Source organism: Euphorbia lathyris, chromosome 3 (genome assembly GCF_963576675.1).
Source record: "Euphorbia lathyris chromosome 3, ddEupLath1.1, whole genome shotgun sequence".
NCBI lineage: Eukaryota > Viridiplantae > Streptophyta > Magnoliopsida > Malpighiales > Euphorbiaceae > Euphorbia > Euphorbia lathyris.
Genome location: NC_088912.1, coordinates 102,704,773 through 102,725,296, shown reverse-complemented (window position 1 = coordinate 102,725,296; position 20,524 = coordinate 102,704,773). Strand labels below are relative to the sequence as shown.

General features: G+C 36.1%; 1 protein-coding gene across 1 annotated transcript; it reads right to left on the bottom strand.

The window, feature by feature from the left end:
* Positions 1-6,489: 6,489 nt before the first annotated feature.
* On the bottom strand, positions 6,490-10,817 carry LOC136224206 (cytokinin dehydrogenase 6-like). Its single transcript, XM_066012473.1, has 5 exons — positions 10,169-10,817; positions 9,103-9,230; positions 8,700-8,960; positions 8,142-8,404; positions 6,490-7,120 (listed from the first exon to the last, which is right to left on the bottom strand). Exons 1-5 carry the CDS (start codon positions 10,752-10,754, stop codon positions 6,799-6,801), a joined length of 1,560 nt encoding a protein of 519 aa, XP_065868545.1. The 5' UTR covers positions 10,755-10,817; the 3' UTR covers positions 6,490-6,798.
* Positions 10,818-20,524: the final 9,707 nt, after the last annotated feature.

Sequence of the window (20,524 nt, the reverse complement as noted above, 5' to 3'; positions counted from 1 at the left end):
ACCAAAAACCGAACCGAAAAACCAAAATCTATCAGTTCGGTCGGTTATTTCGGTCCGGTTCGGTTTTTGAACACGCCTAAGCTTATTAGCTAAAGAGAATAAATTTCTTAATTTGAATGGAATATTCCATTCATATGTGTTTTGCTTTAAATGGAAAGTGGGAGCAGACTTTTTTCTGCACCAAATGTGGTAGTTTCAAGTGCCATTGCTAATTGAATGGTTGGAAGAAGCAAGAAAATGGGAGTGGCCCATTTTGTTGTATGAACACTGAATAAACTTGTAAACCATTGAATGTGGATTATGACATGTATATATGCTAGTATCTCTTTGGTTGAATGTAACATGAATTGCAGAAAAGATCCATTATTTTTTGTATCATTGCTCATTGAAAAATGTTTGAAGTGAAAATCATGTAGAATGTGTTTGGTTGGTAGTTTGGTTAAATGGTATTCCTTCCCAAATAGTTCACTATGTTTTGATACTTATTGAGGTCTTTCATGTCTGTCAGTGACAGATTCAGAATTCACAAACAGTAGTAAGGATGGCAACGGGTACTATAAATATGGGTAATAGTACTATCCGACCGTAATGAGACTATTTGTACTCTTTATATGGGACGTGAATGGAATCAAAATCAATACCTGTGATGGGCACGAGACGGGTATGGGAATACCTAAAGATACCTTTTACATGTCATACGTCTTTTATATATTAAAAAATATTGACCATATTTGGTAAATAGCTTTTTGGGTAAAATTAGAAGTTTGAGCCACTTTAGAGGTTTTGACTAGTCAAACCTCTACTATGGTGTTTGATGAAGATATTTGAAAAACCTTAATGGGTACAAAAGCTTTTGAAAACACTGGTTTTAAGAGGTTTTTCAACTAGCTTATTGCTGAATCTCTTTTGAAGGACATTTTTGTCCTCGTTTGTTATTTTACACAAACAGTTGTTAGCAATTAACTAGGTTTTACCAAACAAGTTTATACAATCAACTAGTCAAATCAGCTAACCAAAAAGTAATCAGCTAACAGCTATTTGATAAACATGGTCTATGTTTCGATGCTTATTGAGGTGTTTCATGTCAGTGACAAATTCAGAATCCAGACTAGAATCCAGTGACAGTGGTAAGGATGGCAACATGTATTGTACCTATGGGTACCCGATAAGATCGATCCTAATGAGATTATCTGTACTATGTATAAAAAGGTACGAGACGAGTATGAAATCAAAATCATTACTCGTGATGCGTATGGGACGGGTATGAGAATAGCCCCAGGGTATCCAGTATCCATCATAAATGTTTTATATATTAAAATGTATTATTGTTTTTTAGATGTAAGATGTGGGATCCAAACCCCAACCTTATGTTCTTCAACCATTGAATGCTATCATTGAGCTACTTTATTCTTATTGATTAAGGTTCAATTTGTGCAATTTTTAGATAGATGATTTATTAAATTTATACTTTGTTAAATTTGTAATATTTTTTGTTTTATATATTGATTCTTAACGGGTAAGAGTACCCGCGAATTAAATGGAACGAGTATGTGATGTAAAAAATATACCCGTTAGGGTGATGAGACGGTACGAGTAAGAGTTTGGGATTGACACCAAGGTCGTCTTAAACATTTTTGGGGCTTGTACTAAATGAAAAAAAATGAGTCATGTTTATTAAAAAAAATTAATACTTTCATATAATATTGTATAATAATAATAACAATAATAAAAAATTGGTCCCCTTAATAATCTTAGATCGATAATTTTCTGGATAAGTTAACATTTACTTAATTTTTATATAATAATTAATAATAATAATTTATTTAGATTTGTATAATAAAAAAATTGGGTCTCCTTAAATTTGGGGTCGTATGCGGAAGAGCTCCTTGTACACCCTTCTCCTACTCCCCATATTAACACTACCCGCGGATGCCCTACGGTTGTCATCCCTAGTCAGTGAGTGTTTGGTATACTCTATGTTGATCTATGAGTGTTCAACTGATATTTTTGAATGGGTCTAATACATTTGTTGCCTCCTTATTTGGCCTAAAATTTCAATTGCTCAATTTTAAAAGATTATTTATTCTTATCAAATTGCATTCAATAATTCAAATTTTTCATAGAATTTATTGAAGGTAGAAATTGAAAAAGTGTCAAAGTATGTAAAAATGAAAATGCCAAATAAACAAATAATTAGAAACTTTTATAAGTTCACGGGCCAGTTGAAATTTTGAAGTTATTAAATGCAATTAGACTGGAATAATATATTATTTAGTATAATTGGATAAAAATAGGAGGTTATCGAATAAAATTAGTTAAAAATATAGGTGATTTGTAACTTTTTGAAAGTTCTGTGGAATACATTAAAATTTGGATCAGTAGGGCTGACCTGATTGCAGAAAGATCCATTATTTTTTGTATCATTGCTCATTGAAAAATGTTTGAAGTGAGAATCATTTAGAATGTGAGTCAATTTCCAGTAGACCCGGCAAAGCAACACACGACCCGATGACACGATACGAACACGACATGCTTTTTTAGTGTTAGTGTTTAGGGTTTTATGACACGACACGAAAGTTGACACGACACGAAATGACACGTTAATTTTCGTGTCATTTTCGTGTCAACCCGAAAACACGAAACTGACACGGATATTGAAAATTATTGTTATATTCTCTCGTGTTTTTTATATCACTTTATTAATACAGATAATAAAATTATAATTATTAATTGCAAATATTGATTTGAATTTCCTAAATTGTTATAAACACATTACATGACCCTCTAACATGATATTATCGAACTTTTCGATAATTATTGTTAACATACTAATCTAAAAATGATATAAAATGTTTAAAAACAGTACCATATCTTCTTATATTTTTAAGAGTTATTATTAATATATATGCATAACAAAATTACATGTAACCCGAAAACACGACACGAAATCGACACTAACCCGAACAGGTTAACACGACTTTGACACGAAAGTTTTTGGGTTGGGTTTGAGTTTACTCTTTTTTGACACGAACCCGAAATGACACGACACGAACACGACTCGAACACGATAATTGCCAGGTCTAATTTCCAGGAATCCATCACTTCATTGGTCAAAGCAGCTCTCACTTCATTGGATTCTTTTGGTTGGTTGTTTAGTTAAATGGTAGTCCTTTCCGCTGTTCAAAAACAGATACCGTTTAGAGGTTCGAAATCGAAAATTCATCCTGATTTTCTTTCAATTAATGTTTTTCGGAGGTCTTTTTGGCTATTAGACGACTTTTAGCTGTTTGGGCTCCACCTCAACCGTTTAGATGTCATCTAAATGACGATGAACAAAAGCATTTTTTTATTGTCGCATGGTTATTCGTGAATTGTGTTTATTATTTTCAAAATTTTGGTTTAATTGCGTTCTTTACTTGTTTTCATAATATGGTTTAAGACTCTAAGGCTCTGTTTGGTATGCTGTAGTGGGCGTCGTAATGGAATGACCATTACAATCGAGGCTCATTACATGTTTGGTTAGTCGTATCATTTTTGTCGTAATGGAATTATCATTACATCATTCAATTTTTCTTCACTAATTTATGTAATGAGCATTACAAATAAAATAGACATGAATCCTCATTACGATTAGCTCTTGTATTTTTATTACTAATTGAAAATACGGAAAAAACATGAAAACATAAAAACAGAAAAAATGCGAAAAAGTGAAAACCGAAAACGAGAAAATAATGCAAAAAAAACGAAAAAACAGGAAAAAACATAAAAACAAAACAAGAAAAAAATATGAAAAACACGAAAACGGTAAAACAAGAAAAAATGCGAAAAAGTGAAAAAACCGAAAATGAGAAAAAAAAATGCAAAAGAAAAAGCGAATAAACATAAAAATGAAAAAATATGAAAAACACGAAAACGGTAAAACGAGGAAAAAATGCAAAAAACAGAAAAAGGCGAAAAAACATAAAAACGAGAAAAATATGAAAAACACGAAAACGGTAAAATAGTAAAACGAGAAAAAAATGCAAAAACGGGAAAAAGCGAAGAAAACATAAAAACGAAAAAAAACATGAAAAACACGAAAACGGTAAAACGAGAAAAAAATGCAAAACACGAAAAAAACAATATGAAAAACACGAAAAAATTCGAAAATGAAAAAAAGGAAAAAACAAAAAATGAGAAAAACAACAAAAAATGGAAAAAGAAATTAAAAAACATAAAAATAAAAAAAAAACGTAAAAAAACATGAAAATTGTATTTAACTAACATAAATATACATATTGTAATAATGTATTTCATCAATTTTATTAAAATTTGCCAACCAAACATGGTAATGTAATCATGATTCTATTCCATTCCATTACAACATTGATTACATTACATTACATTACAATGTACCAAACGGACCCTAAGGACATCATTTCATAGCTTTTGAGGAATTATATTACTTGTGAATATTACTTGTTTTCGTGATATGGTCCAAAAATAGTTTTTATTATCATCTCTAAGATACACCTCATGCGAATGTCTCCCGGACGTGAAGCATCTCAACATAGGCCATGCTAACATTTGAAATTTAATCAGGCATTCAACTGCAGAGATATGTCAGAGATTAATATATAAGTTATTTTTAGGTCTTACTATGAGCTTTAAACTTTAAGTTCAATTGGTTTCTTTTGACATGGTATGAGTGCCTCTTAGACCAAGTGGTCGACAGTTCGAATTCTGGCAACCTCATTAATTGGTGAAATTTCAACACATTGTAAAATATGTTGTGTTTTGCTCAAGCCCATGCGGGAGAATCCTATGCAGGGATGTATCACATATTAATATAGAAGGTAAACTTAATATATCCCCAGCCCCCTCAAGTTGTCCAAAATCTGCAACCGACCCATCAACTTTAAGATGTTACAACCTAACCCCTCAACTTGTTTATTTGAACAAATAACTTAATATTTGTGATTTTGGGGACTTTTTTTGCATTTTTGTTAATGTAACATCATATTAGTTGTTCTAAATAAGCAAGTTAAGGGGGTTAGTTGTATTTTTTTTTTATGTTTAGAGGTCAATTGCAGTTTTTGGACAACTTGAGCGGACTAACGATGTATTAGTTCGAATTCTGACAACCTCATTAATAGTGAAATTTCAATATATGACAACCTCATTAATAGTGAAATTTCAATATATGTTATCTGAGTATCCTATGTGCTTCTCATGTCTGTTGTAACAGTCTGGTCCAATACCATATAGATATTATCCGTTTTGACCCAAATCCAACACCATGGGCCCCACAACTTTAAAACGCGTCTACATGTATTGAATTCACATCTTACTAATAAGCCCCAATCACCCCCTCTCCATTTTCGATGTGGATTCAGTTCATTCCTGCCCCATCGTCATCCCTTAGGGTCGCTCCTTGCTCAGGCCTTCTACCCCAGCGCCATCCATTCCGGACCGGGTCGTTATAGCTGTAGCTGCACCATAGTTTGATTTGTGTGGAATTTTGTTGTAAAAGATTGAAAAATCGATCCAGTATTTACTCGTGCATACTCCCTCATACATGTCCTTTATGATGTCAATATATTTGACCATAGTTTTTATATAATTTGTGAAATAGGTATGGGTACGGACACATGAAACGTTATTTCAAAAACATAACCTTCCTAACATAGCATTCAAATGAAAACAGACACCGAAAAGCAGAACACTATTATGGAGGAGTGTCCGTGCAACAAACATGAGCAATTTGTTATAACTTGAAATGGTAAATGTTCATAACTTTCTACAAACCCATATGTTAGTGCATCTGAAACTATTAAGGGCGACCCGGTGCACTACGCGTTCTCGCTAAACGAGAATTCGGAGAGAGATCCCACTACAAGGGTGTATTGGGGGCAAGCTTTCCCCTGCCAAATTTTTTAGCAAGAGGCCCCTGTATTTGGAAAAATCATGGCAGTAGCTGTATCATTGTTTTGTTTTGTGTGGCATTTCTGTTGTAAAAAATTGAAAAATCGATCTTTATTTACACTCTTTCCGGGTTTCAGCCCCATGATTTTACCATAGTTTTTATAGGATTTGTACTCAGAATAATGCTCCAGCCCGGTTAATTGCCGAGTTAAACCCAAGCTTTTAAGCTTGAGTTTTGTTTCCTAAGTGAGAAGTCGGATGAACTTCATCCGACTTCAAGTTGCAAGGAACTCGGATCCGACTTCCTTATTGATTATAAAGTTGGCATAAACATGAAAAAAAGAAAACAAACATTTGGATAGTTATAATTTATTTGGTTGGTTAGGAAGTCGGATGAACTTCATCTGACTTTTTTACAACTAAAAGTCGTTTGTTGGGAAGCGTAACCAAGGTTAAATCATTGGGTGACACTTTTTGTAACGAAGTCTAATGAACTTCATCCTACTTCTTCACAATTTCGAAGTTGGACGAATTTCATCGGACTTCGCCCTAATTAATATTTTTTAAATAAAAAAAAAAAATCAATGCAGGAAAATATATCTGAGAAGTTGTATTTTCTTTATAGAGTAATAGACACCTTTACAAAATCATTATATACAATCTTTTAAGTGCTAATTTCTTTGTTGTACAACAACAACAAAGTCTTAGTCCCGAAATGATTCGGGGTCAGCTAACATGAACCATCATACACAACCGTGAAATCAAGTCGTGTCAGTGACATAAAGCTAATTTCTTTGTTGTAATTAATAATTTTATCTTCAATTTCAACTAGAATCTGCAGCTTTCTTCTCATCTGCTGCATTACTTGTAATATATATACGATTTTCGTCCGTGTTATAAGAACGAAATCGCCTTTTGAAATATTCGATGACCCGGTGCTAGTATTGCCATAGGATCATAAGCAGATTTTCTTTGAACAAACAGTTTCCATTGTGAACCAAAATGTGCTTGCCATTCTTCCTGTGTAGTATAGTGAGGCAAATATTGCTTAACCCCGAGACGTTCTGTTTTACAAAACTCGAGAATTCGCCTGTTCTGCGTTAGTATATGTTCTAATCCGTCAGTTCCGGTTGAAGAAGGGACAGCCGAGGTAAGGAATGCAACTAAGTAGAAAATATCTTCGTCTGGAATAACGGCAGATGTTCTGTTATCCCACCTGAAATTCGAATCAACGGAAGGAATTAGTTAAATCTCATGTGAGCTGTGAATTGTGATAAAAAAACTAGTAATAATTAATTAAAGAAAATTTAAAATAATGAAATATGAATTAAATATAGAGAAAAGTACAAAAATAAACACCGTCCCGGTAATTTAAGAGTTTACAAACTCATTGATATCCTCAAAAACTGTTGTCACGACTATTTACTCCAAAAGGGAGCGATTTCACGCAATTAAAAAGACCGACTTTGCAAATTACCCAAAATACAAGGTCTGTTTTTGCAAATTAACTAAAACATCATTTAACTGGTAAATTTTATAAAGCACAAAACCATTTTTTGCTAACTTTTAAACCATGAGGACTGTTTTTGCAAATCGGCCAAATTACAAGGTTTATGTTGTACTTTTCCAATAAATATTAGGATAAATAATTTATTAGTCCTCTCATTTTTACCTAATAAATTGTTTAGTTCCCTATTTTGAAAAACACATTATAAAGTCTCAGTTCTTTGTCACTGCTCCCTTTGGTCCCTCTATTTATTTTTTTAGATTTTTAACGGTTATATTTGGCATAAAAAGACAGATAGAAAATAATAAAGTAACATGGTCATTTTGTATCGTACTATGTTTGTCCTGAAAGCTAAGATATGTTCGGTTAAAAATCTAAAAAAAAAAAAAACAAAGAGACGCAAAAAGTTAATATTGATAAAAAAATATGGACCTTATAATGTGTTTTTCAAAATAAAGAACTAAACAGTGTGTTACATAAAAAGGTGGCGACTAAAAAATTATTTATCCTAAATCTTATATATAATAAAAATTTAATAAAATATATATAGTAATTGAAAAAGAATCGAGCCTATTCGCAAGCTTTCGAACCTAAAGAAGTCAGGCTCAAACTCGTTAGTGCTCGAGCCGATCCCGAACTCATTCGAGTTCGAATTGTTTGCGAACTATCAAGACTCATTAAAACCCGTATTACAAACTATTAGAATATTAACGGAAAGTTGAAAAATTACTTTGATTTGTTAACCGGGTAGATGAGAATAGGTCCATTGCTTGTGTCCGTAAGAATATTGCCGAAAACTTCTTGAGCAAAGTTCTGTATTTTACTTTTCGGAACAAGTAGATTAAGCCATGGATGCGGAACTTCCCATAACCCTTTGGAACGCAATTTGACCTCCGAAACATGAACCCGATCCAAGAATTGTATGTATGAAACTTCTGATACGAAAAGTGTCGACGATATATATCTTAATCGAGACAACAATCTCATTACTTCCTGTATGGGAAAACATATACACAAGTAAGGCTTAAAGTTAAAACATGTATATATTGCGACGGACTCGCTTCGCAATACGGTAAATATACTCTCATTTGCGACGAAAGTTTTAAACACGCGTAAAATTGCAACGCTTTGACATTTAAGCGTCGCAATATATAAATTATATTATCACTTGCAACGAAATATTCACTAGTTGTTGCAAAATATTCAACGCTAATGAAGCTTTTTCCGCTCGTGTAAGAATTTATTTAATTGTTTTCGTTTTGTATATTATTATTTTTTTATATCTGACCTCGTTTATGTTGTCTTTCTTGCTTGTTTTGAAGTATTTGGCCAATTCTAAGCAAAAGAGTGTTCTTCCATCCGACTCGAAGTGGCTAGCTTGTACCGGGTCTTGCGGATTAAAAGACGATCTCCAGTTATTTAAGAGACCGGTTCTGTTAATGATCACAAACCCTTCAATGTAATCAAATGTGTTTTCTGCAGATATTAAATGTTCCTGGTCACGGGTAAATGTTTCGAAGTCCGAGTAGAGAACTCTGATCCATTTCACCTATCGAAAATAAAAAATTCTGTTTGTTAGAACTTAACAGAAACGGATAACCGAAACGTTATTTTTCTAAAAATATGGCTAAGAAACGGTGACGAAAATAGAAACGGATACGAAATGCAGAAACAAAAGATCTGGCTTTTACCATATCAGGTGCTGGTTCCAGTGCTATTCTTGCCTTTGTTATTATCCCAAACTGACCAAGTCCGCCGAGAACTCCATGGAATAGGTCGGCATTCTGCGCCTTCGAGCAATTCACTACGTCGCCTTTCCCTGCGATCAGTTTCATTCGATTCTATGTAAGAATTTGATGCTATAAGTATTGAAAATAACGTTATTTCAATTTGTTTTATACAATGTGCTACCAAACTGTGAATGTAACGAACGTTTGTCTGTCCGCTTACGAGTTAAATGCATCATTTTTCAGAATTTTATCGTTGTCTGGTCATTCAACTTCAATTTTTATTAATAAAATTATTTAACTTTGAATTTTTTCTCAATAAAGTCACTCCGGCGACTTCAAGAGTGAAAAGACACCGAAAACTGACGTGACTGTCATATAACCGGTAGTCAACTTTCACCGCCGACGACACGTGACTGCCACCTAGCTGATACGTGGTTGTCAACTAACTGACCCGTGTCAGCTAGGTGGAATCCACGTGTCATTTTGGTCCGCTAAGTGGCAGCCACGTGGTCATCGGTAAAAGTTGACTATTGGTGATATGGTAGCCAGCCACGTCAGTTTTCGGGTGTCGTTTTACTCTTGAAGTCCCTGGAGTGACTTTATTGAGATAAAATTCAAAGTTGAATGATTTTATCAAGATAAAATTGAAATTAAGTTACCATTTTGAAACAACAGTGGTCACTCCAGCGATTTCAAGAGCAAAAAGACATCCGAAAACTGACATTGCTGCCATGTAAGCAGTAATCAACTTTCACCCTTAACCGAAACAACACGTGACTGCCACTTAGATGACACGTGATTGTCACCTAGCTGACCCGTGTCAGCTAGGTGGCAGCCACATGTCTTTTCGGTCAGCTAGGTGGCAGCCACGTGTTTTTTCGGTCACTTCAGTTTTTGGGTGTCCTTTTACTTTTGAAGTTGGAGAAGTGATTTTATTGAGATAAAATTCAAAGTTTGAGTGATTTTTATCGAAGCAAACCGAAGTTAAACGACCATTTTAAAACAATGATCCATCCGTTTTACTAACCTGTAACAACTTCCAGCTGAAGGACATTACTAATCTGCGGACCATGCCGAAACGCCTGCCCACTGATCCCACCATTCGACAAAGTCCCTCCAACAGTAAGATGAAGATAATCCGTCCATGATTTCGGCGCTAACCCATATTTCAAGCTCTGATTCAGTATATCAATCCACAATTCACCTCCAGAAACATCAACAAACTTCAATTCCTCATCAAACTCCATTTCAAAACTCTTCAGCGACTCCATATTCACAACAACTCCTTGATAAACCTGTGCCTGCCCTTCCAGCGAGTGCCCATGTCCTCTTGCCGCAACAGCCAGCTCTGAATTCCCAGCATGTTTTATGGTGATTGCAATGTCAGAAACTGATTTCGGATGTAAAATTGCAGCAGGAAGATAATGAAATCTGTTGCCAAAATCTTTGGCTGCTGTATGAACATCATCGAATTCGAATTTACCATCAACATTTAGTGTTTTTAAAGAGGGGTTGCTGGAGAAACAGAGATTTGTTTTTATGGTTATGCAACTTAGGATTAGGATTCCGAAAGTTCTGATAAAAATCAAGTCTTTTTTATGGGGGCATCTCATTTTTGCGAATTGGGGGAAAAAGTAAAGGGGTTTAATTTAAGATGAGTCGAGGAAATGAAGGGGTGAGGAGAGAATTTAAAGGTAAAAAAAGAAGAAGTTTAAAAGTTGTTTTAGTCAACGTTTATTCGGTTATATGAGAACCGTAGGAAGACTGGTTACTTGAGTGGAAGAGTTTTAGGAGCTTTAACCAATTAAAGTTTGCTTGAATTATTAGGAGTCTTAAGTCATTTAAGCTAGAAATTAAGATTTCGATCTCGAAACTTAGCGTCCGTTTGTTTTACCTGTTTATGTTTGCTATTTGCTATTACTGTTATCTGTTTGTTGTTACTGATAGACAGTAGATATTAGTTGATTTTTCTGTAAAAAGTTGTTGTTTCGAATTTTTATCAAACGCTTTTTTATCTCCTGTTTAGACTTAATAAGCAAAACGTAGTTTCGAAAATTGAAAACAAACGGACACTTCGTGTCCGTTTGTTTCATTTTTCTGAACTGCATTTTGACTTTCAATATTAAACAGGAGATAAAAAGTGTTTGGTAAAATTTTGAAACATATGCTTTTTACAGAAAAAATAACTAATATCTACTGTCTATCAGCGCAAACAGTAAACAGCTAACAGTAATAGCAAATAACAAACGGGAACCGCTGAAACAAACGAACCCTTATTATATGTAATGAAGTTTAATTGGGAGAAAATTTTCCTAATATGCCTCATGTTTCGAAGCGATTATTTGGATAAGTTACAAAAATGATGAAATTGGGCTTAATACATTATTGTCCAAAAAGTTTGATTGAATCCCTAAACTTTCAAACTATTCTAATAATGCTCTCAACTTATTTAAAATGTTTCAATAACCCTACCAACTTGTTTAAAATGTAGACGATAAATCATGTAAGTTGAAAAAAAGTATTTACCCACTAAACTAAAGAGTGATTCTGGAAAAGTTGAAATGTCTTTTAAGCAAGTTCGGGGGCATAAATCACTTTTAAAAAGTTTAGGGGCTAATAGGTGCATTTGAGAGCCATTTAAGTTTAATAAGGAGTAAATAGAACTTTTTCAAAATACATCGGAGGCAGTTGATTTTTTGGGTCAAGTACTGGACTAAAAATGTATTATATCAAAAAAGAAAGTTTTTGCTCAACTGTAAAACCTTTTCTCACTAATATTAGAATTGTTTTACTTTTCCAAGGTGTATGCCATGCACGTCCCGTGTATAGTTTACTTTTTCGCTACTCAGTGATAAATATGCTATAATTTAAGCAAATTAAGTGCTCTGTTGCGACATTTTAAGTAAGTTGAGAGTGACTATTAGGGGGCTAAATGCATAGTTGGTTACTTAATTTTTATGGTTGTCTCAAAATTATCATTCAACTTTATTTTGTCTCAATTAAGTCATTCCGGCGACTTTAAGAGCAAAAAGATATCGGAAAAGTGACGGAGCAGCTACATCAGTGTTAGTCAACTTTCACTGTTAACCGAAATGACATGTGGCTGTTACCCAGCAGGCCGAAACAACATGTGTCAGCTAGATAGCCGTCACATGTTATTTTAGTTAGCTAGATGGTAGTCACAGGTCGTTTCGGTCCGTGATGAAAGTTAACTAATGCTGATGGGGCTGCCACATCAACACTAGTCAACTTTTACCGCTGACCGAAACGACACGTGGATGTCACCTAACCGATCGAAACAACACGTGTCAGTTTGTTAGCTGCCACATGTCATTTCAGTTAGCTAGGTGGCAGTCACGAGTCGTTTTGGTTAACATTGAAAGCTTACTAGTGCTCATATGGAAGCCACATCATATTTTCGGTGTTTTTTTTGTTTTGAATGAGTTTATTTATAAATTGGAATTGGTTGACAATTTTAAAACAACCATAAAAGTTCACTAACCAACCAACGGTGCATTTTACCCCGCGCTTTGAAAATTCACGGGATCAATCAAGTTTTTTGAACAAATTCCCGATACCAACATGTATTAAGACATGAAATTAATAAGAGAAAACCATTTGATGTAGGAAAAGTTAGAAAAAAAGAAAAGATTTGAAGAATCTTTAGACTTTTTCAAAACAGTTGCAACCACCAGAAAAATCAATTTTATTCTAGCAAAGACAAAGATGCCTAGGAAGTTCATGGGATACTTCTGTTCTGTTCTGCTCCTATATTTAGTAAAAATAAAAGCGTATCTCTCTGCCCCTAATGTCAGATATGCCCATACTTATAGGGGTCTTTCTTTCTTTGCACTGTGATATGATGATGATGAATTATGTTGTTGTTGAATCTATTGCTGTCGGAATATCACCATAGCGTATCTACTTTCTGATCAGATGACTGGGACTTTGGGGTCCTCTGTTTTTTCTAAGTGGGGGTAAAAAACACATACTCATTGTCCCTCTCTCAATTTTTATGTTATTAACGGGTTAAATGCTCCCGTTGGTCGCTTTATTTTCATAGTTGTCTTGAAATGATCGCTTAATTTCAATTTGTCTTGATAAAACCATTCAACTTTGTATTTTGTCTCAATAAAGCTACTCCAGCGACTTCAAGAGTAAAAAAACACTGAAAAAGTGACGTGGCAGCCACATCAGCGGTAGTGAACTTTTACCGTTGACTGAAATGGCATGTGATTACCACCTAGATGACATGTGGCTGCTTCGCAGCCACATGTTGTTAGTCACATGTTGTTTCGATCGGCGGTGAAAGTTGACTACTGTTGATGTGGCATACACGTCACTTTTCCCTTGTCTTTTTGCTCTTGATGTCGCTGGAGTGACTTTATTGAGACGAAATTCAAAGTTAATGATTTTATTGAAACAAATTGAAGTTGAGTGACCATTTCAAGACAACCATGAAAAATCACTTCAAAATTAAATGCTCCGTTGGTTGCTTTACTTTTATGGTTGTCTTAAAATGGTCGTTCAACTTCAATTTGTTTTAATAAAATCATTAAATTTTGAATTTTATCTCTATAAAGTCACTCCGGCGAATCCAATAGCAAAAAGATACCGGAAAAATGACGTGGTTGCAATGTTAGTAGTAGTCAACTTTCATAGCTGATCGAAACCACATGTAGCAATCAACTAGATGATCGAAACGACACATGTCGTTTCGGTAAACTAGGTGGCAGTCGCGTGTCGTTTTGATCAGCGGTGGAAGTTGACTACTGCTGATGTGGAAGCCACAGCATATTTTCAGCGTCTTGTTTCTCTTGAAGTCGTTGGAGTAGGGCTGTAATCGAGCCGAGCTTTGGCCTGTTCAAGCTTTGCTCGCTATAAAATTCACGAGCTCGAGCCCGAGCCGAGCTTGCTATAAAATTAACGAGCCGAGCTTTGGCTTGCTCAACAAGCTTGAGCCGACCTTCGAGCTTGTTTCGAACCCAAAATCCTCTTTTGGACTTGGTTCATTAAGAAAATTATCTAATCATGAATTGTTTGTGAGTAAATTGTTAATTATATTTATGAAGTTTACTCGCAAATAACTCTTTAATTGTGTACATAAACAAGCTCACAAGCAAAGTTCGTGAATAAATAAACAAGATGCTTACAAATAGTTCGTCTATTACTCATTTATTATGTTTATGAATGAACTCATCTAATAGCAAATGAAATAATATTAAGTTTAGATATTTGTGAACTAACACAAAACTATATAGTTTTCTACAAAACTAAAATTTGTTCATAAATGTTCTAATCGAGCCTGCTCGCGAGCTTTCGAGCCTGCTCGCGAGCTTTCGAGCCGAGCTTTGGCCTGCTCAAGCTTGGCTCGTTTACGAACCGAGCCAATAAATCGTGTTCACGATCGGCTCGTTTACAAATCGAGCCGAGTCGAGCCGAGCCGAGCTTTTATCGAGCCGATCATCGAGCCGCTCTGTTCATTTACAGCCCTACGTTATAGTGACTTTATTGAGACAAAATTTAAAGTTGAATGGTTTTATTGAGACAAATTGAAGTTGAGTGACCATTTCAAAACAACCATTAAAATTCAGAGACCATTAGTGTATTTTACTCCATTATTAACACTTAATCTCTCAACTTCAAAACCAAATATAAAAATTCTAAACTTCGACATATAGGCAGAACTAGAACTAGAACGAAAAACTCGGATGGTCAATGAATAAGAATGTGCAATTTTATCTCTAATATATAAAATAGTACAATTTTACTCTTAAGTCTAAAATGATGCAATTTTACAATTAACGTTGGCAATCAAGAAATTTTACTCCTAAAATTGATAAGTTAGGTCAATTTCATTGTTCAGTTATGAATATTGTCACTGTATACGTAGGTCATTTTATCAGTATGCAACTAATGCAGAAACAAAATATCTGTGTTTTTAACAATGTAATTGATCTTGGTTGGCAACATAAGGATAAAATTGTTTTTGTTTGCCAACACTAAGAATAAAATTTTCCTATTTTAGACATTAGAGATAAAGTTATGAATATTTTCCCGGAAGTTTCCATGATAGCTATAATTCCGTTTTTCCTAACTGATAGCTATAATTCCGTTTTTCCTAACTGAGGGTGAGGGGTGTCACCGGATCCTTAGCGACCCCTGTTTGACTACGTGAAATGCCAGTTACTCATACTCCTTTATGTTTATTTATCAAAAAGTTGAGTGATCATCATGTCAGTAAATATCAAAGTTGAGTTACCGATATTTTTATGTCCGGTTTTAAAGTTTAGGGGCGATAAAGGGCCATAGGTGCATTTAAGGCAAGTAGAGTGAGGTCTCGAATGGGGTCTGCATAGGTCCACAACACGTGAAGATTCAACTGCTTGATGGGGTAGAGGGTTATGATTGGCTATTTTGTTATGGAGATAAGGCCATGACAGAAGACAGCATTGATAGACCTTCCTTTTTCTTCCCTATCTGCTGTTTCTTACCTTATTCTTTTGAAGCCTTTGTTCCCAGCAATTCCCAAATCTTTTTGATTCTCATGTTTATTTGTTCCTAAACTTCAATTATTGCTCTTTCTTTCTTTCTCTCTTACTTACAACTTGCACTTATTTACTGCCACCTTTTGCTTTGCTTTTATCTCTTCTCTAAATGCAAGTTGGTTACGAAATTACATAGTTATCTCAAAATGATCACTCAACTTTGATTTCTCGCGATAAAACAATTCAACTTTGAATTTTATCTCAATAAAGTCACTCAGACGATTTCAAAAGTAAAATGACACTAAAAATATAATGTGGCTGTCACATCAATACTAATCAACTTTCACTGCTGACCGAAACAACACGTGACAGCCACCTAGCTGACTGAAATGACATTTGGCTGCCACCTGGCAGCCAGAAGTCATCTAGGTGGAAGCCAAGTGTCGTTTTGATCAGCAGTGAAAGTTGACTAGTGTTGACGTGGAAGCCACATTATATTTCCAGTGTCATTTTGCTTTTGAAGTCGTCTGAGTGAATTTATTGAGACAAAATTCAAAGTTGAATTGTTTTATTGCGACAGATTGAAATTGAGTGATCATTTTGACATAACTATGAAAGTTCAATGACCAATTTATGTCAATAAAATTATTTTACTTATTTTGTCTCAATAAAAGCCACTCAGGTGACTTCAAGAGCAAAAAAACACTCGAAATATGACGTGACTTCCACGTCAATACTAGTCAACTTTCACCGCAGAATGAAACGAGACGTGGCTTACACGTAGCTTACCGAAACTAAGGATGTACTCGGGGCGGGGTGGGGCAGGGAATGCATTTCCCATCTCCGTCCCTGACTAGTCGGTGATTCACCATCCCCATCCCCACGAGCTAAACGGAGAAAAACTGGTCTCCATCCCCGTCTCGTGGGAAATCCCCGTCACCACGGGGATTCCCATTCTCCGTTTACAGATGTTCCAAAAACGTTATTCACATTCCTCATATACAGTGGGAATCACCGTTTATGTTTAAAAAATCAGTAAAGGTAAAAATGTTTAAGAAACAGTGGCTAATAATACCAAATATTAACAACCATTCTCAAAATTTTCAAATAAAATAAAACTAAAAATTGAAAAAAACCAATCACCTAATTAAAATGTACTTAAAATCATCCAAAAAAATCATTTATAATGGGGAATAATCAGGGATCCCCATTGGAGATTAACGAGGCATGGACGGGGATCCCCATTGGAGATTAACGGGGCATGGACGGGGATCCCCAAGGGGCGGGTATACCTTTCCCCATTCCCGTCAGGGGGACAAAATTATCCTCATCCCCGTCCCATGGGAGTCCTTATCGGGATTCCTCGTCCCCGTCGGGGCGGGTCACCGATGGGGACGAGGAATCCTCGCTCCATTTGCATCCCTAACCGAAACAACATGTGGTAGGCACCTAGCTGACACGAGTGTCATCTAGGTAGAAGTCACATGTCGTTTGAGTCACCGGTGAAAGTTGACTAGTGCTGATGTAGAAGCCACGTTATATTTCTAGTGCTTTTTGCTATTGAAGTCGCTGGCATGACTTTATTGAAACAAAATTTAAAGTTGAATAATTTTATTGAAATAAATTGAAAAATGAACATTTTGAGAGAACTACGAGGATTAGACCAATAATGCCTTTAAGCTTGAGTCTTTGGTGATTGCACATCTGTTGTTTATGCAGTTGATAAAGGTGAAAACTTTGTGCTTTTTAGACATTGTTTTATGCAAAACAAATTCAGAACTTTACATGTTGTATTGATTGAGCTCAAGGGCGGTGGGAAGAGGTGATATGAACCAGTGGCAGAGCCACGAATTTAGATTTGGGGAGACTAATTTTAGCCGTGCGGTTTACATTAAATTTTCAAAATCCAACACTAGCGGGCTGTGTAAAAAAAATTAGCCTTTAACGCGTTAAAACATCGTTGTTTTGGTGTGTTCGCTAAAACATTAAAAGTGTCTAACGTTAAAAAAAATAAACATATTTAATTTTCTATTACTTCAATGTTAGTTTCTAAAAAATTATAACATTTTTAATTTTTTTATTTTATTTTTTTTATATTTTCAATGAGTTCAAAAGTGTTATCAAAATAAAAAGTCTATTTAAATTAATTAATAATGGTAATATATTTTTATAATTATTGAAAAATAAAGTTAAAATAAATAAAAACATTCCAAAATAAAATGAGTCTTTTCCTTAGTAATCAATTGGTGGTCTTCAGCTGCTCCTGCTTTTTGCCATAGATTTATCAATGATGACATTTGTAATATTTTTGAACCTAGTACCTCTTGAATAGGAGCATACACCTTTAACCATATCATCTACTTTTAAAAATTGAAATAATACTACATAGCGTCTATATACACTAATATTAGAGGGGCTTACAAGAAAAAAACGACTGATACTCAAGGATGTGAGTTCTTATATTAAGCACCCGATCTTCCATGTCACTCGGAGGATTCCCAATTCACATTTGGACACGTGTATGATGACCTCACTTAATAATTAAAATAGTGGAGCCTCTTATAATATTTGTGGGTCCATGTTACACGTGTCAAAATATGTATGAGAGGTCTTCTATTTGACATGAAGAGCCAATAGACGGGGGGTCTGGCCTCCCCGAATCCTGGACTGGCTCCGCCTCTGATATGGAGGAGATTTTATTAGGAGGATAGGCTCTTTCCTATCAAATATTAATATAAATCAAGTATTGGTTATCGGATTTTCATAAGTAGTAAACATACCTCTTAACCAAATCAACCATCTCAAAAAATTGATATAATGCTACAAAACAGAGACATAATTTAAATTCAGGAGGGTTATTTAATACTAAAACAATACTTAGTGGATACGGCGGCCGGGGGGTTGGAACCTCCTGAACCTTGGGCTGGCTCCGACCCTGATGATATTTTTTATTTAATTGTAACCTTTTACTTTTCCAAAGGACCGAATTGAATGAAAAACAAAAGTATAAGGACTTGATAAACAAAAACAAAAAAGTATAAATACGATATCAATAAAATCCAAAAGTTCAGGTACTAATAACGAGTTTTTCCATTCTTTGATGTGGCACCAACTGTACTTACATTTGTTGGTACATTTAGGTTTGTAAGCCTTGGGTTAAGACAATAGAAAAATGGTCCTAAAAAACAAATAAGAAGTAACTTCTAAGTTAGTGATGACCCGCGAGGCTAAACCGGGTCATATTCATTTCGCAGGCCCATCCCATACTTAGACCCATGGTCTAAGATCGGATGGGACCCGAATAAAGGAAGCGGGCGCAGCGAGTAACCGCCCCGAATGGGACCCGAATAAGCGGAAACGGGTGAAGCGAGTAACCGCCCCGAATTCCTAAACGGAGCATCAAGACTCCCACTCAGAACCACGTTCGTTGCCATGAAAGCCACGAAAGGGACATGGCCTAAAAAGGGGGAACCGCCCTCAGAACGTGGCCCACTAAGGAGTAACCGCCCTCAGCGGTTACCTAAAAAACACCTATAAAAGGCCTTAAAAACAAGGAAAAAAGGTACGTTCACATTTTTTGCCCTACAATATTATTGTCAAATTACCAACCCTCTTACAAAAACTGACTTGATCGTCGGAGAGTTTTCCCGGAGATCCTGTCTCCGGTTCTGTTTTGCAGATAACTCCGGCAGGGAATATCAAATCGGATCCGGCAAGTTATCATTGGTGCGGTGAAGGTGGACCTTTTTTACCAACGTCTGGTTAAAGGTACACAAGGAACATGTCAGAACCATCACGAACGGCCGGCGTTACAACCAGATCAACCAGTATGAACTCCAGGGGACCACGGATTGTGAATTCGCAACCTGCAAGTACACGGCCTGTGGTGCCTAGCTCGCCGGGCCCTTCGGGACAATTGAGTCCCTTATTGGAAGTTCAGGTGCAAACTGAAATGGAGATGTCCAATAGTGACTTCGTGCAGATGGCGGGACAAGTCTTGGCTTCGAATATGAGCCAGGCGGCTGGAGATCGAATGATTAATTTATTAACGGCTCTCGCCGAACACAATACCGCCGTAGCGGCTGCTCCTCAAGAACCTGTGGTCATCTCAACACAATCACTGACTATCCCTGTCATATCTGCCCTCCCGCAGCCATCTCAGGCGCCAAATCAAATGGGCCAGAGTAGTCGCACAAACCCACACAGCCACCCAAGCAACTACTCGCACCCAGATCTCATTACGACGATACATCCGACCGGGCAGCCATCCCAACCGTTGCCAGGAGTGCCAGGAACTCTTCCGCTACAACAAGTGCAACCTTTTGTTCACAGACATTCGGAGTTGATGACGCCTGACGCAACTATGTCTGGGCGAGAGCACACTTGGAACTTTGATCCTATAACGGAACAGCGGTTAGTCCCCCAACGGATCTCAACACCGATTGGTGGGTGGATGCCACCCAGAATTCACCAGCAGCGGATGGAAGAAGTCCGGCGAGTACCCGATATTGACTTAGAAGATCAATTACGGAGCATGATGGAGCGAATGGGGTACTCGCCTAGGCCGAGAGCCGAGGTCCAGAGCGATTCACCTTTCGCCCCTTCGTTGCGGGAATTCATTCCAGATCACAGAATCAAAGCGCCCGCGATACCTAAATACTATGGGGATCCAAATTCCGACCCTGAAGCACATGTCAGGAACTATAGAGAACTAATGGATGTCGCAGGAGCAAGTGAAAGCATCATTTGCCGGTTATTCTCGATGACTTTGGGCGGGGCTGCATCTGATTGGTTTCGATCTTTACCTGCAGAATCTATTCACAATTGGCAACAATATAGTCGGGATTTCTGTGCGAAGTTCGTGGGCTGTAAGGCGGCAGATATGACGGATAGGC

Coding starts and splice junctions, on each gene's coding strand:
- LOC136224206 (XM_066012473.1), bottom strand. CDS start 10,754: ATGAGATGCCCCCATAAAAAAGACTTGATTTTTATCAGAACTTTCGGA. Junction 8,405..8,699: donor AGAAAGACAACATAAACGAG/GTCAGATATAAA, acceptor TTTCCCATACAG/GAAGTAATGAGATTGTTGTC. Junction 7,121..8,141: donor TACCCGGTTAACAAATCAAA/GTAATTTTTCAA, acceptor TTCGAATTTCAG/GTGGGATAACAGAACATCTG.